The sequence below is a fragment of the Corylus avellana genome, chromosome ca3 (genome assembly GCF_901000735.1).
Source record: "Corylus avellana chromosome ca3, CavTom2PMs-1.0".
In the NCBI taxonomy this organism is placed as follows: domain Eukaryota; kingdom Viridiplantae; phylum Streptophyta; class Magnoliopsida; order Fagales; family Betulaceae; genus Corylus; species Corylus avellana.
In genome coordinates this window covers 34,878,969-34,892,935 of record NC_081543.1, presented here as the reverse complement: position 1 = coordinate 34,892,935, position 13,967 = coordinate 34,878,969, and the positions used below count along the sequence as shown (strand labels likewise).

At 35.2% G+C, this 13,967-nt stretch overlaps 1 protein-coding gene and 1 pseudogene across 1 annotated transcript; one reads left to right on the top strand and one right to left on the bottom strand.

Annotated features, from left to right (window-relative positions):
* Positions 1–666: 666 nt before the first annotated feature.
* LOC132174485 (ABC transporter G family member 9-like) lies at positions 667–2,465 on the bottom strand. Its single transcript, XM_059586134.1, has 3 exons — positions 2,356–2,465; positions 1,493–2,282; positions 667–1,037 (listed from the first exon to the last, which is right to left on the bottom strand). The coding sequence occupies exons 1-3, from the start codon at positions 2,458–2,460 to the stop codon at positions 667–669; spliced, it is 1,266 nt and encodes a 421-aa protein (XP_059442117.1). The 5' UTR covers positions 2,461–2,465.
* A 5,569-nt stretch (positions 2,466–8,034) lies between these two features.
* LOC132174484 (beta-glucosidase 18-like) overlaps positions 8,035–13,967 on the top strand; it is a 12,709-nt pseudogene continuing 6,776 nt past the window's right edge.

The following is a 13,967-nucleotide window of genomic DNA, read 5'->3' as shown; positions in this document are numbered from 1 at the left end:
AATAATTTAACATTATCCCTCACATGTGAGTTTAAACTTTCCATCTCCATTAACAAGCGAAACCCAACATGTAAATTAAAACTAAATTGATGGAGATAAGATTTGATCTTACTACTTTTGCTTTGATACTATATTAAATCAACATTTATCCTAAAAGGTTAAGCTACTAGTAAATGTTCCACTAAACTACCAAAATAATAATAATAATAATAATTGTCAATGTATCCTCTAAGGCCAACAAAGAGAAGAAGAAGAAAAAAAAAGATGTGGTTCGAAAAACCGCCCCCATTAGTTTCAGGGGTGGCCCATCCACCCCTGGACACCTGGGGTGGTTCGGTCATGAACACCGAGGTCTTGGGAGTAGTTTAGCCACCTTTTTTTTATTTTTTATTATTATTTTTTTAAAAAAAAAAACAATTAAGATCTAGTATTTTTGTCAATCAGGAAACATTGATATTTTTTGATAATTTATGGAGGACATTGACACAAATTGTACGGAGTTTGGGAGGATATTAACAATGAGGTAGTCAATTGCATGAGGGCGGTATATAAACTTTTGCTTGATTTAATCATTTAATTAATATTTTAATATCTATATCATAATGAATAAAATCATTTTGCAAGAAAAGATGAAGATTTTTAGAATCATAGTATCTCCCATAAATTCTAATCTCCTATTTGTGCAAAATACAAAGAGATAAGAATTGTTACCTGATCTTGTAGGTGGGAAACATCAGATTGCCACCACAGTAGTCCCGAAAGACATGCTACCACCACAACCTCACCGATCTGGAGGCCAGAGAATGAATCTTGTCTTCTTTCTTTGACCCCTCTTTTAAACAACACACAGAATTGCTGCCACCAAGTTGTGGACCACCTCCCAAATTGCTTAGCATCAGATCCATCTTGAAATTGATTGTCGTTAATCTCTTGAAGCTCAGCTTTCAATTTATCAGCAAGATTGCTTTTATAGGCAGATACTAAACTCTCCTTAACCAGGATTTGATCCTCATGATGCATATCATCCGATGACACACCTACAAACATAGAAGTACGAGAATGAGGCATGGTATATGGAACATGTTGTGCGCATGATTTTTTCTACATGGTTCTCTTTTATGCTTCTCTTTTGGTTGCAGGAATTTATGCAAACAGAAGAAGAAACTGTCACTACATAGTTCTATCAATTCAAGACTTATAGCCAAAAGTCTGCAGAAGAAAGCCTAGCTGCCTATTTTTGGATCCACAAGAACTTGTAAAAAGGACAAATCAATGGTTGATTTTCACTTTCACATCATCCCAGTTATATAGCTAGCAGTCCATTAAATAACATTTCTTATTAACTACGCTCTTCATCTAATAGATTCATGGTTATCACGGCTTTAAAACGTGTTGTTATAAAGAAAGGTGTGATGGGGGACACCACATTATAGGTGGTTCTGAATTAATGGATAGAATCATGCAGTAAATTGATTATGTCACATGTACATACCATTTGCAAGATCTAAGATAAAATCTGCAGGATTCATGGCAACCAACGGGGAGTATCCGACACTCGAAAAATACTCCATGGCTCCTGATCCTCTCCCAAAATACAAAGTGTTTCCTTCAGATAACAGCAAAACCTTATGAAACATGTAAAATAGCCTGCTTGAAGGCTGGTGTATGGTCATAACAACAGTTCTTCCTCCATTTGATAACTCCCACAAAGTAGATACAATTCTCTGAGCAGTTGTCGAGTCAAGACCAGAAGTGGGCTCGTCCAAAAATAGCAGGCTAGGGTTTATGAGCATTTCTTGTCCTATACTAACCCTCTTTCTCTCCCCCCCAGAAACCCCCCTCACGAAGCTTCCTCCAATGATGCTATTCTTGCAGCTTGTTAGACCAAGTTGAGTTATCACAGCTTCTGCATGCTGCACTTTCTCTTCTTTCGTGAAACTATTTGGCAATCGGAGAAGAGAAGTGAATACTAGTGTTTCAGTCACAGTCAAGTGGGGATGGAGCAGATCGTCTTGGCTAACAAAACCCGTGCTTTGCTTCATTGCGTTCGAAAACGGCCTGCCGTTGTAGGTTATGCTTCCGCCAAGCTGCCCGCCAAGTTTGCCTCCCAGCGCCGTCAGCAATGTCGTTTTGCCGCTGCCGGATGGGCCTAGCATGGCCAGCACTTCCCCCGGTTGAACCATCCCTGTGATTCCCTTCAATATCACTTTCTCCTCAGACTTGCCTTTTCTCTCAAGTAATCCCCTTTTTATAGTCTTGATCTTGTATACTACCTCCTCAAACTGTTCAATCAATCAAACAAACAGTCAACAGATGTTCTTGCAACATAATTAATGGTCTATATTAATTATGTACCTTCAACGTAACAGGCCGATTGGCTTTGAGAAAGATGCCGGGGGATTCCGTGGCTGTCTTGTTATTAGTTTGAGCCTCTATGTCCGGCGCCGGCGCCGGCACCATCTCTTGCTCCATGTTATTTTAACTTCCCAGCTGGTTAGGACTCATGCAAGAGAGATGAAGGAGATGGGTGTTTTGGGTCTGGTCATGATCACGAATATTGAGCCAATAATTCGGGGCTCCTTGATGGGTTGGCTTCAATTAATTTTCTGGTTTTTGAATTTCCGCTTTCTCAGCTTTGTCCATCTCTTTCGTACGACTCCACATATGTAGATGTTGTAGACGAATGGGTAACATAAGCTGTGTCTCCCAATAGATGTAAAGTCCTTTCAGGGGATTGGAATCTCCTAAAATTGGCGTTAAATTTAAGATTTTTAAATTTTAATTGTTTATTTCATCTAAATATTTAAAATAAGTCACATTTCAGTATTTAATAAAGAAGTTACGCTCAAAAAAATAGAATGTGATCCTCTCCAGTCTATTTAGGAATCTAGTTCATGGTCAAAATCTCTTTGAAGAGATCCAACGACTACAAAGATGCCACTTGTCTCATTTATTAAAAAATAATAAAATATCATTTAATATGTTTTTTAAAAAAATATATATACATATATATATATATATATATATATATATATATATATAATGTTTTTTATATGGCCCTTGGGCAAAGGCCACCATTTAGCCTGAGAGTGGCCAAATGGTTTGGGATAGCCGAAGCCAACCTCATGGCCCTTGGGGGTGACCAGCTACTCCCAAGGCATATATATATATATATATTGTTTTATTATTTATTTAAAAAAAAAAACATTAAATAATATATTTTTTTATTATTATTTAATAAGTAAGACACGTGGCATACTCTTTGTGGTTGTTGGATCTCTTTAAGGACATCTTGACCATGAACTGGATCCCCTCCGGTCCAAAATGGACAGGAGATGATCTCATTCCCAATAAAACATAAAATCTTAAATTTAAAGGAAATTTTAGGGGATGTCAATCCCAAATCCCACCTGGACTAAATTCTTGCTATTAATTTGTTATAGCGAAGAACCCAACACCATGAATTGAATGTTGCATTATGTTATAACACACTCAACAAATGATCCCACTAACAAATTCAAGCTAAAAATCTCAATAACATGTCTAATTTGAAATTTTGAAACATACGTATAAGTAAACCAACCGAATGGGTTTTTTTTTTTTTTTTTCACAAAATTGATATAACTTTAAAAATTATTATTAGATTTATGATAAATTACTATTTAATTTTAATCTACAATTAATTTTAAAAGCTAGACACGAAGCGATAGACGTTTAGGATTGCTCATTGAATTCTTTCTTTAATTTTGGAAAAGGTTGCCGACAGCTTAATTTGTTGTCCAAATCAAATGTCAGGGCACAGTCACGTGATAAAAGGTCGCATATCTCTTGTCGATCGCTATCCAAAATCCAATTGTAGTTAGTTTGTCTTTCTCAATCTGTTTTCTTTTTTACATGGGGTTATATCCTTAAAAAATAAAAACAAAAACAAAAGAGCAACAATTGTAAAAGTTGAGGCACACTTTTCCTCCTTAGTAGAGTTTTCTTTCAAATTAAATTAAAAAAAAAAAAAAAAATTAATCCAACTTATTAAGTTAAAATATGTTTTAAGAAAAAGTTGATCTTATTTCTTTCATTTTGTTTTTATAAAATAATATATACCTAAGACGAGAAAAATACAAAAAAAAAAAACATCAGGAGAGTAACTAGTATTTTCTTAAAAAATTTCTTCCAATACACAACGTGACCCATAAATCCAAATTGCCATATTTATCGGTTAAAAAAAACAAAAATCTCTCTATTATATATGGTTTTGCGTTTATTTCTTTCATAAATAGGGAAGATAAAATATTTTAACAGACCAATAAAAAGTGCTTCCGTCCAAAAATATGAGCCCAATGTGTGTTTTTTTTTGTTTTTTTTTTTTGTTTTAAGTCTACTTAACTCTCTTAAATTGTCCCCAAGAGGTAGCTCAATCGGCTGGGACCACGCTTAATGAAGCGGAGGTCACTAGTTCGAATCCCCCTCCCCCCTCATTGTGCGGACATGTCAAAAAAAAAAAAACTTTCTTAAATTACCACTCTAATGACAATCTACCCCCAAGCTATTGATTACGACAATTTACCCTCCCAAACTACCAAAACAATGACAATGTATCCTCCAATGCTAGCAAAATGATAAAATTACCCTTATATAATTTTCAATAGGACAAAAATGCCCTTAAAAATTTGAAGAAAAAAAATTAAATTTTAGTATTTTGTTTTTATTTTAGTAAGGATAATTTCGTCATTTTGTTAAAATTTGGAGTACATTGTCATTATTTTGATAGTTTTAGGGGTAAATTGTCACAATTAATAGTTTTAGGGGTAGATTGTCATTTTGGTGGTAATTTGAGGGGGTTAAGTGGACTTTACTTTCTTTTCTTTTTTTTAATATGAGCCCAATGTTGATGAGCCTATTTGTTAACCTTTTTTTTTTTTTTTTGTTTTTTCTTTCTTCCAAAAAATTTAAACTCCTTTTTTCACATTAACAAACAACTTTTTTTTTTTTTTTTTTTTCATTTTTCTCTAAAAATAAAAAATAAAAAATCCCTTTTACATCTGTATTACATCAATCAACATCGCTCTCTTTTTCCTAATAGTGGAAGGAGGTGGTGGAAGGTGTTTGATGGGTAATGGATCAGCCAAATACCAATAAAGGGCCCCCATACAGGAATTTTTGTGCAGGCCCATGAAGATAAGGGCCATATAAAACCTTTATACAAGCGCATGAAGATATAGTAGATGTCCAGTGATCCAAAGGATAAAGGCCACGTGCTGAGTGAACGTGGCCGAGCTTAGAGCGCCACTATCACACAGGTCCCACAACAGCCACGATCTTAGCATTATGTGCACTTAACTCCTCGGGAATGCAGGTGCTGAAAATTCAGGAGTGGTACTCCATAGAAAACCGCCATCAACGCCTATAAAAGGGAAATTCCTACCGAGTATTTGGGTTGATAACTATTAAAAGAATTCCCTACTCTCTCTGAAAACATTGACGGACTTAGACATTAGAGTTATCTCCTGCCGGCACACCCATCAAGCTTTTATCTGATTTTCTTATTTTGTAGATTTCATCACTCTCGGGCCATTACGTCACCCATCCCGAAAACTGTTAATCCAAATTGTTGAAATATAAGAAGATAGAAGTAAGTTGTTGGAAAGAATATAATTAAAAATAATAATATTTGAAAAAAAAATTAGAAAATTTATTAAAGTGTGTATAGAAAAACCAATAACTAAAATAGATAATTACAATTTTTTTTAGTTTAAGTATTTTTCTTATATTCGAGTAAATACACTGGAGCCCAATTTCTCCACTGCACTGTCCAAGAAGTTCAAAACAATAATAAAAGAAATTTACCTCTTTTAACTCATTTATATGCAATAATGCAATTGTCCAAATTCATTAACACCAATGCATGATGATGATCTTGAATAATATTCTTGTTGGGAAAATTGATAATTAATTGGTTACCAATTTCCCACCAGCCCTTTATGCGAAAGACAAGTTTGAAAAGAAAACGCACGAGAACACACATCAATCACACACGTACACAAAGAGTTTACGTGGTTCGGCAATATGCCTACGTCCACGGGGCGTGATCCGGTCTCCTTCTTTACTATTGAGAAATATTGAGTACAATGGTACAAGCCTGAACCGCTCAAGTTTAATATCTCAAACCCAAGCCCTTAACCCCTTGTACACTTCACTCAACTGTCCCTCTCAAATACCCAGTAAAGAAAAACTCTCTACACTTTGTAAATATCATAAAGTGCTCTCACTAATTTGAATTTTCCGGATCCCCACTTAACCAAGGACTACATGTCCTTTTATAGAGGCTTAATCACGAAAAATAGGAGACTAGTTTTAATCCAATTGCTGATGGGAAAACGAAACCATCATGAATACAAAGTCTTTTCATGATGAAGATAAGCATTGCAGCCCACATGTTTATCCACACACGTTTTTTCCAAAATCCAATTCGAAGTTGTTCTTGGACTCCTTTTAAAACTAACCTTATCCTCTTATAGATAAATATGACTTGAGCCCACCAACTTAAATATTAATATTTTTCAGCAATTATCTTCACACTTGTTGACAATTTGAGCCATTATCAACAATCTCCACCTTGGCGAAAATTTGGCAACCTCCACCTGAGACCTCAGGTCCGCATCTTGACCGATGCCCATCCCCACGCCCTGGGATGTCGTACAAAACACTGTCTACACCAACAGTAATAATTCCACAAGAATTATCATGCTTCACCATAAAGAGCACATGCACTTAGAATTAAACCATTCCAAGAATTTTCATTTTCGGCACATGTCGAAAAAATCCTGCTGAAAGATATGGTGCAACTTCCATGTTTGGTTCCCCCGGAAGTTCATCAGCCATCGACACCCTTTTCCACCACATACCCAACATCAAAAAACCAAACCAATGTCTCGTATGCAAATGTGGACCCGCTAATAGAACACATCCATTATCCTGACATTTTTAGCAGTCATGCCAGAGGATGTACATGCTCTTATCAAAGAGCATCATTATAATCATCTCTCACTACAGCGAGAGAAACACTATTAGTGTTTTTGGAGCAATCTGCCGAACTTACTCCTCTCAACGTTTTGTGTAGCCCAGATTGGATGTCCTTGACTTGTATTTGCCACAAGCCAAAGTTCATTCTTCCGTCGAACCTTTCAATCTCAAACTTCAAGGACTGCATTTCTTCTTAACGAGTAGAAATCCGCAACCAAGCTCTGATACCAATTGTTGGGAAAATTGATAATTAATTGGTTACCAATTTCCCACCAGCCCTTTATGCGAAAGACAAGTTTGAAAAGAAAACGCACGAGAACACACATCAATCACACACGTACACAAAGAGTTTACGTGGTTCGGCAATATGCCTACGTCCACGGGGCGTGATCCGGTCTCCTTCTTTACTATTGAGAAATATTGAGTACAATGGTACAAGTCTGAACCGCTCAAGTTTAATATCCCAAACCCAAGCCCTTAACCCCTTGTACACCCCACTCAACTGTCCTTCTCAAATACCCAGTAAAGAAAAACTCTCTACACTTTGTAAATGTCACAAAGTGCTCTCACCAATTTGAATTTTCGGATCCCCACTTAACCAAGGACAGCATGTCCTTTTATAATGGCTTAATCTCGAAAAAAGAGGAGAAACAATTCTAATCTAATTGCTACTGGAAAAACGAAACCATCATGAATACAAAGTATTTTCATGATGAAGATAAGCATTGCAACCCACATGTTTATCCACACACGTTTTCTCCAAAAAAATCAAATTCCAGTTGTTCTTGGACTCCTTTTAAAACTAACCTTATCCTCTTATAGATAAATATGACTTGAGCCCACCAACTTGAATATTGATATTTTCCAGCAATTATTTTCACACTTGTTGACAATTTGAGCCATTATCAACAATTCTTGACAAGTGACAACCCCACAACTTGTGCGTGGCCCCAAAGGCCACCAACTCTTTGGCCTTGCCCGTAGATGAATCATGTGAATCATATCTATATGCTTGGGCTGCTTTTTCCCACCAATTCAAACCAAAAAAAAAAAAAAAAAAGCCTTAGAAGTACTTCAAAAATGACAGTCAGGGCAGCACTGCTCTTTTTCTTTCTGCTTTCTATTGTTGTTCTTTCTTCTTCTGCTGATTTTTCAGCTCAAAGTTCGGATAAATATGAAGAAGAAGAAGAAGACATAAGAAAATCTCACTTCCCAGATGGATTCCTCTTTGGAATAAGCACTTCATCATATTAGGCACTTCTTCTTCTTTCTTCTTTTATTGCTTATTTTGGTTCAGTCTGATCAGATTTCTTTGGTGCAATGTTATAGGTTGAAGGTGCATATCTTGAAGATGGTAAGGGTATGAACAACTGGGACATATTTAGTCATATCCCAGGTAAAAGTTTGTATATAATGGGGAAGGAATTTTATCATTACTCTTCTTGATTAATGTTGGCTTATATATATATATGTGTGAGTTTTATCACATTTTTCAGGAAATATAATTAATAATGAAAATGGGGATGTTGCTGTTGATCATTACCATCGCTACTTGGTAAAAATTTGAATCATTTTTCATCAATATAATTCACCAACCTTCAAATTATCAGAAGAAGAAAAACAACATTAATAATTTGTTCTATTTGCTGCACAGGAAGACATTGAGACACTGCAATCTTTGGGGGTTAATGCATATCGGTTCTCGATTTCTTGGGCCAGAATCCTTCCCAGTATATATGCATTAACACTAATCATTTAGCCCACCTTAATCTGTTTAATTACCAACTCATTTGAGTTCTTCAACTCTAACAGGAGGAAGGTTTGGTGAAATTAATCCAAGAGGAATCACATTTTATAACAAAATTATAGACAACTTATTGTCTAGAGGTACGTAGGTAATTGTTTGGTTTGCTTTTAATTAAGCATACTTCTGCTCTCGAGAAATCAAACCATAATCCATGGATTTTGATGCAAGGAATTGAGCCATTTGTGACAATACACCACAATGAACTGCCCCAGGAACTCGAGGATCGGGGCGGATGGCTCAGTCCTCTAATTCAGTAAGTTAATTATTGAATCACTAATTATCTTAAAAGTTTTCTTGTTTATTATTTTTATGACACAAATATTAATTGTAAAGATTAATTATAGTTACGTGGTTAAATTGTTTAGCGTTTTCCTGTAGGAAAGATTTTACATATTTTTGGGAAATTTGTTTTAAGAGCTTCGGAGATCGAGTTAAGTACTGGCCGGGCGACCATGAATGAGCCGAACCTATCCAGGGATTTGGGCTATTTAAGGGGAAAGTACCCACCGGGTCGGTGTTCAAAGCCTTTGGAAACTGTTCTGTCGGCAATTCCGACATAGAGCCTATCGTTGCCATGCACAACATGTTGTTGTCTCATGCCATGGCTGTTGATTTATACCGCAACCATTTTCAGGTAATCTAAAGGAGATTCAAAAAAAAAAAAAAAAAAAATTAAACTGTGTCCGAGAAATTTTTTTTTATTCGGTATTTAAAATCTCTTAGCATATGAAAAGAACATTTTGATTTTTTCTTTTAATAATATGTGTTTTTCATATACTTTTTAATAGCATTAATAAAAAAATAAAAAAATCTAGACTATTATAAAATGTATCTCTCCCTTTCACTTAAAATGAAGAGGATGGTTGCATGTTAAGTAAGGGTGAAAACTCGGTCCCAGTTATTGGCTAAAACTGAAAATCTAAACTAGGACTGGGGTACCTAATTTTTATTTTTGAAAACTGGAACCGGGTACCCAATTAACCTACCAGTTCCAGTTGGTACCCGGTTATCCGGACCGGGTAAACCTTTTTTTTTTGTGCTTAAAAAAAAAAAAAAAACAAGCAAAACAATATATACCCGGTTATAACCGGGTATTTAAAAATTCTAAAATTGGTAACCGGAACCAAGCATCTTGGTTACCGGTTTTTCCCAACCGGTTTCCCGATTTTCCGGTTTTTTTTACACCCCTAATATTGTTAAGGCAGATTGATTGATTGATTGAATTAAATTAAATTAAATTAGGAAGATGAATTTAATTTAATTAGGAAGATGAATTCTGATGCAGCAAAAACAAGGTGGGTCTATTGGGATTGTTGTAAATGCATATATGTATGAACCGCTTACCGATGAAGAATTGGATCGGGAAGCTGCTAACAGGGCATTGGCATTCGAAGTGGGCGGGTAAGTACTGCTTATTTCACTCAAATTGTAGATTTGGAAAACAAAAATCCTACCAAAAACAAAATTGATAAAAAAAAAAAAAATTACAAAGATGCAGAATTTTTGAATCTAAGGAGGGCTTGAACTAATAAGAAATAGTTATAAATGTAATAATTTAATTTATATTAACATGTGAAATATTTAATTAAAATGAAAAAAATATGTGGGAATTTTCTCTTAGATTTAATTAATATCAATTAATATCATCAAATTATTCAAATAATGACTATAATTGTAATAATTGCGACCATAATTTCTGAAAGGTCCTGAGTGAAGGCGACAAGATGCACATGGCACAGACCAGTTGGTGGGCTCCTTTCGAAAATGATTCATTTGTTTGATTGTTTCTTCGCCGGGCCGGGATACGACGTCTTCACTTGACCTCCTATGTCGTTTTCTACAATAATTTCATAAAGGTCTTAATATCCATGATAGAACAAATACTAGTAATTATTTTGCCACTATCAAGAAAAGAAGAAGAAGAAAAAAAAAACTAAAATGAGAACATTATTAATCAAGTAATTACGTTAAAAAAAAAAATAGTGGTAAAATTTTGTTCCCAACTTTACGTAATTTTTTTTTTGAAAAAATTTCAGTTTTATTGGAGAAGGATCACGAGCATAATACTCTTACATCACAGAGCAAAAAGATCTAAAAAATCATAGCCGAAATTACAAGGTTACAAACCATAGATGCTTACATAAAAATCAAACATTCAAAACCTATCTATGACATCAATATCCGCTAACGTATTATTACTTTTCAGTTGTAACATTAGATCTGTTCCAAACAGACTCAACTCAATGCATAGGTAGTTCATTTTTCTCCAAAATGTTTGGACAATAATTATTTAAACAAAAATACAGACAACAAAAAACAGAAAATACCCATCCTTAACAGAAAACAACCATAAAAGCACAGATTGCTCTTGAGAATATTAGATCTACTCCTTATCGATCCAGAACGGTCAGGAAACTGTTAGAATAAATCAATAATAAATATGTTATCTCCCCATAGCATGTATAAATAAATCTAACAATGTCATACCTTCAATATTCTCATGGCAAGCTTTCCATATCTACCTTCATGAATCTCATGAAGATGTCCAAACATGTAGAAGAAAACTGTGTTTTGTGTGTGGAGGGAGACTATTACTCTCAACCCTAATTTTCACATAATGACCTAGTGAAGCCTAATGAGCAAACTTCACTTATATATAGGGTGAGAGTAAATGACTTTCTCATGTGTCCACAAAATTGGCCCATCTCATTATAGGCTCAAAACAAAACAAATGACTATGTTAGTCCACCTAAAAGGAATAAATAAAACAATCTCTCACTTAGACTGCATAAGTCATTTAACCACAAGATAAACACAAATAAACATTCTAAACGCACAACCTGATCAAAATGTATTTGCAAGTAACAAGTTAGAATACACTGATAGGATGTATGACATATAACAAGTACTTACAATCACGTGACCAAGGAAAATAGAATGCAAGTGTAAGACACAAATAACACAAATGGTAATCATTATATTTTCAAATGAAGCCTACTGAGACTAATACACATTGTCTCACCGAGACTCACACACAATGTCTTGTATCACATCAGTGCCATAGTTAACACAAATGCACACAAATGGCAACACAAAAAATACTCATGATATACACAAGGCACATAACTCCCACTAACTTAATAGAACAAAAGACTCTAACAACCCGATATGAGTCGCATGCTCTTAAAACACTATAGAAGCCAAATACTCTTGGTCAGTGGATTCGCCAACATATGTTCTATGTGAGTATGCATAGCTCAAATGTAAGATTCAACTAACTTTCTCTCTAAAAATAAATACTTTTATGTCAATATACTTGTAGCGCAATGAGCTCCTAGTATTCGGAAAGAAAGAAAATTGTTACAGATACAACTCAAAATATCTCTAATGACATCACAATGACATCTAAATTACCCAGCCCTAAGATAAAATTATGTAGTTATGTATCCTGACACGTAGTCTCAGAATAAACTACACATTATGCATGTCTCAATAGTTGATGAAGCTATAAGTGTTTGTATGACACATTTCCACGTGATAGTTCTTCCCACCATCACAAATACACTAACTGGATAACCAAAATAATCGGCATTACAATATCTAACTACATCAAGAATGTGGATTACCGTTAAGTTAGCACAAAATTCCTAGCACTCCCGCAAGTACCTTAGTACTTCTTTGCAGCTTTCAAGTAACTCAAATATTTACCAAATACACCAACAATATAATCATATGATTTTATATACATACTTAAGTGCACATCAAGTACACACAATTAACGCAAATATGATTGTTTGGGAGTATTGAGACTTAGAAGTTATCACATTTTCACAATATGTGTCTTTGCAAGAGAGACATGTCAGGATCACCAATGATTGAAGATGTCACAGTAAATTTATGATGCATGTGAAACAGAAATATGCACTCATAAATATCCTCATTCACCAAATAGTAAGATTTTTATCTTACACATATGCTAGAATTCGCAACACACATTGCACTCTTACACATTATTTTCATCTCAAATTTATGCTAGAGTCTCTAACACATAATGAACTCTTACGCACTATTTTTTATCTCATATTCATGCTAGAGTTTGCAACACATAATTGAATCTTACGCATTATTTTTATCTCGACTCCATGCCAGAGTCATAATACACAATGGACTCTTACACTATTTTTGTCAGAATTCTATGCTAGAGTCTGCAATACAAAATGGACTACTACGCATGATACAGCAAAACAATTAAATACAAAGACTTAAAATGACCTGCTATCGAAAAGATAGGACTAGGAAACCAAGTGCAAAGTATTTAACCATTTTCTTCACCGTCCAAAGCATCATACCAAATAATAATTTACCGATATGGCAAAATAATTATCTGTATGGACCTTGGTATAATAGTTCACAAAATAATAATCCAACATATATTTATTTATTTATTTTGAATAATATCCAATAAAACCCAATAATTTATCATGGTCAGTTTCACGATAAGTAAGCACGTAACCACTTAAAATCATTTATTTCGATGTATAACATCATCCATGTTGAACAACAACAAAAAACCTCAATAATTTATCATGATTAGTCCCATGAAAGGCAGGTACATAAACACTCAAAATCATTGGTTTGGTCTACAACAATAATATCTACATTAAACTGAAGGTTGGGGAAACTTCACTAAGACCCCCCCTCCCCTCCGAACTTCCAGCCGATTTGACAAACACCCTCTGAACTAACAAAACTCTCACTCAGGCCCCCTGAACTTTTGTTTGCTCTCACTTTGAACCCTTATGTTAAATTTCAACATTAAAGTCAAACATTTTGACTTTTTATGCCCATTATACCCTCACCCCAAAACTACACCGTTTTGTGCTCTAAAACTACAACACCCACCTATCCCAAAACGACGTCGTTTTGAGTATAATATTAAAAAAAAAAAAAAGACCAAATCTGGAGCCACCCCCTTGGCCAAAATGGAGAGGCCGGACCACCCCATTTTTGGCCAAGGGAGTGGCTGGGGCCACCCCCTGGCTTGTCTGGGGGTGATCAAACCACCCCCATGGCCAAGGGGGTGGTCCGACCACCCCCAGCCCCTTGGGGTGGTCCGGCCGCCCCCAAAACACCCCATCTC

Bases quoted from the DNA above. Each gene is read 5' to 3' on its own strand.
- LOC132174485 (XM_059586134.1), bottom strand. From the start codon at position 2,460: ATGGTGCCGGCGCCGGCGCCGGACATAGAGGCTCAAACTAATAACAAG. The intron at 2,283-2,355 runs GTACATAATTAA...TTGATTGAACAG, and splicing joins ATCGGCCTGTTACGTTGAAG to TTTGAGGAGGTAGTATACAA. The intron at 1,038-1,492 runs GTATGTACATGT...CTATGTTTGTAG, and splicing joins TATCTTAGATCTTGCAAATG to GTGTGTCATCGGATGATATG.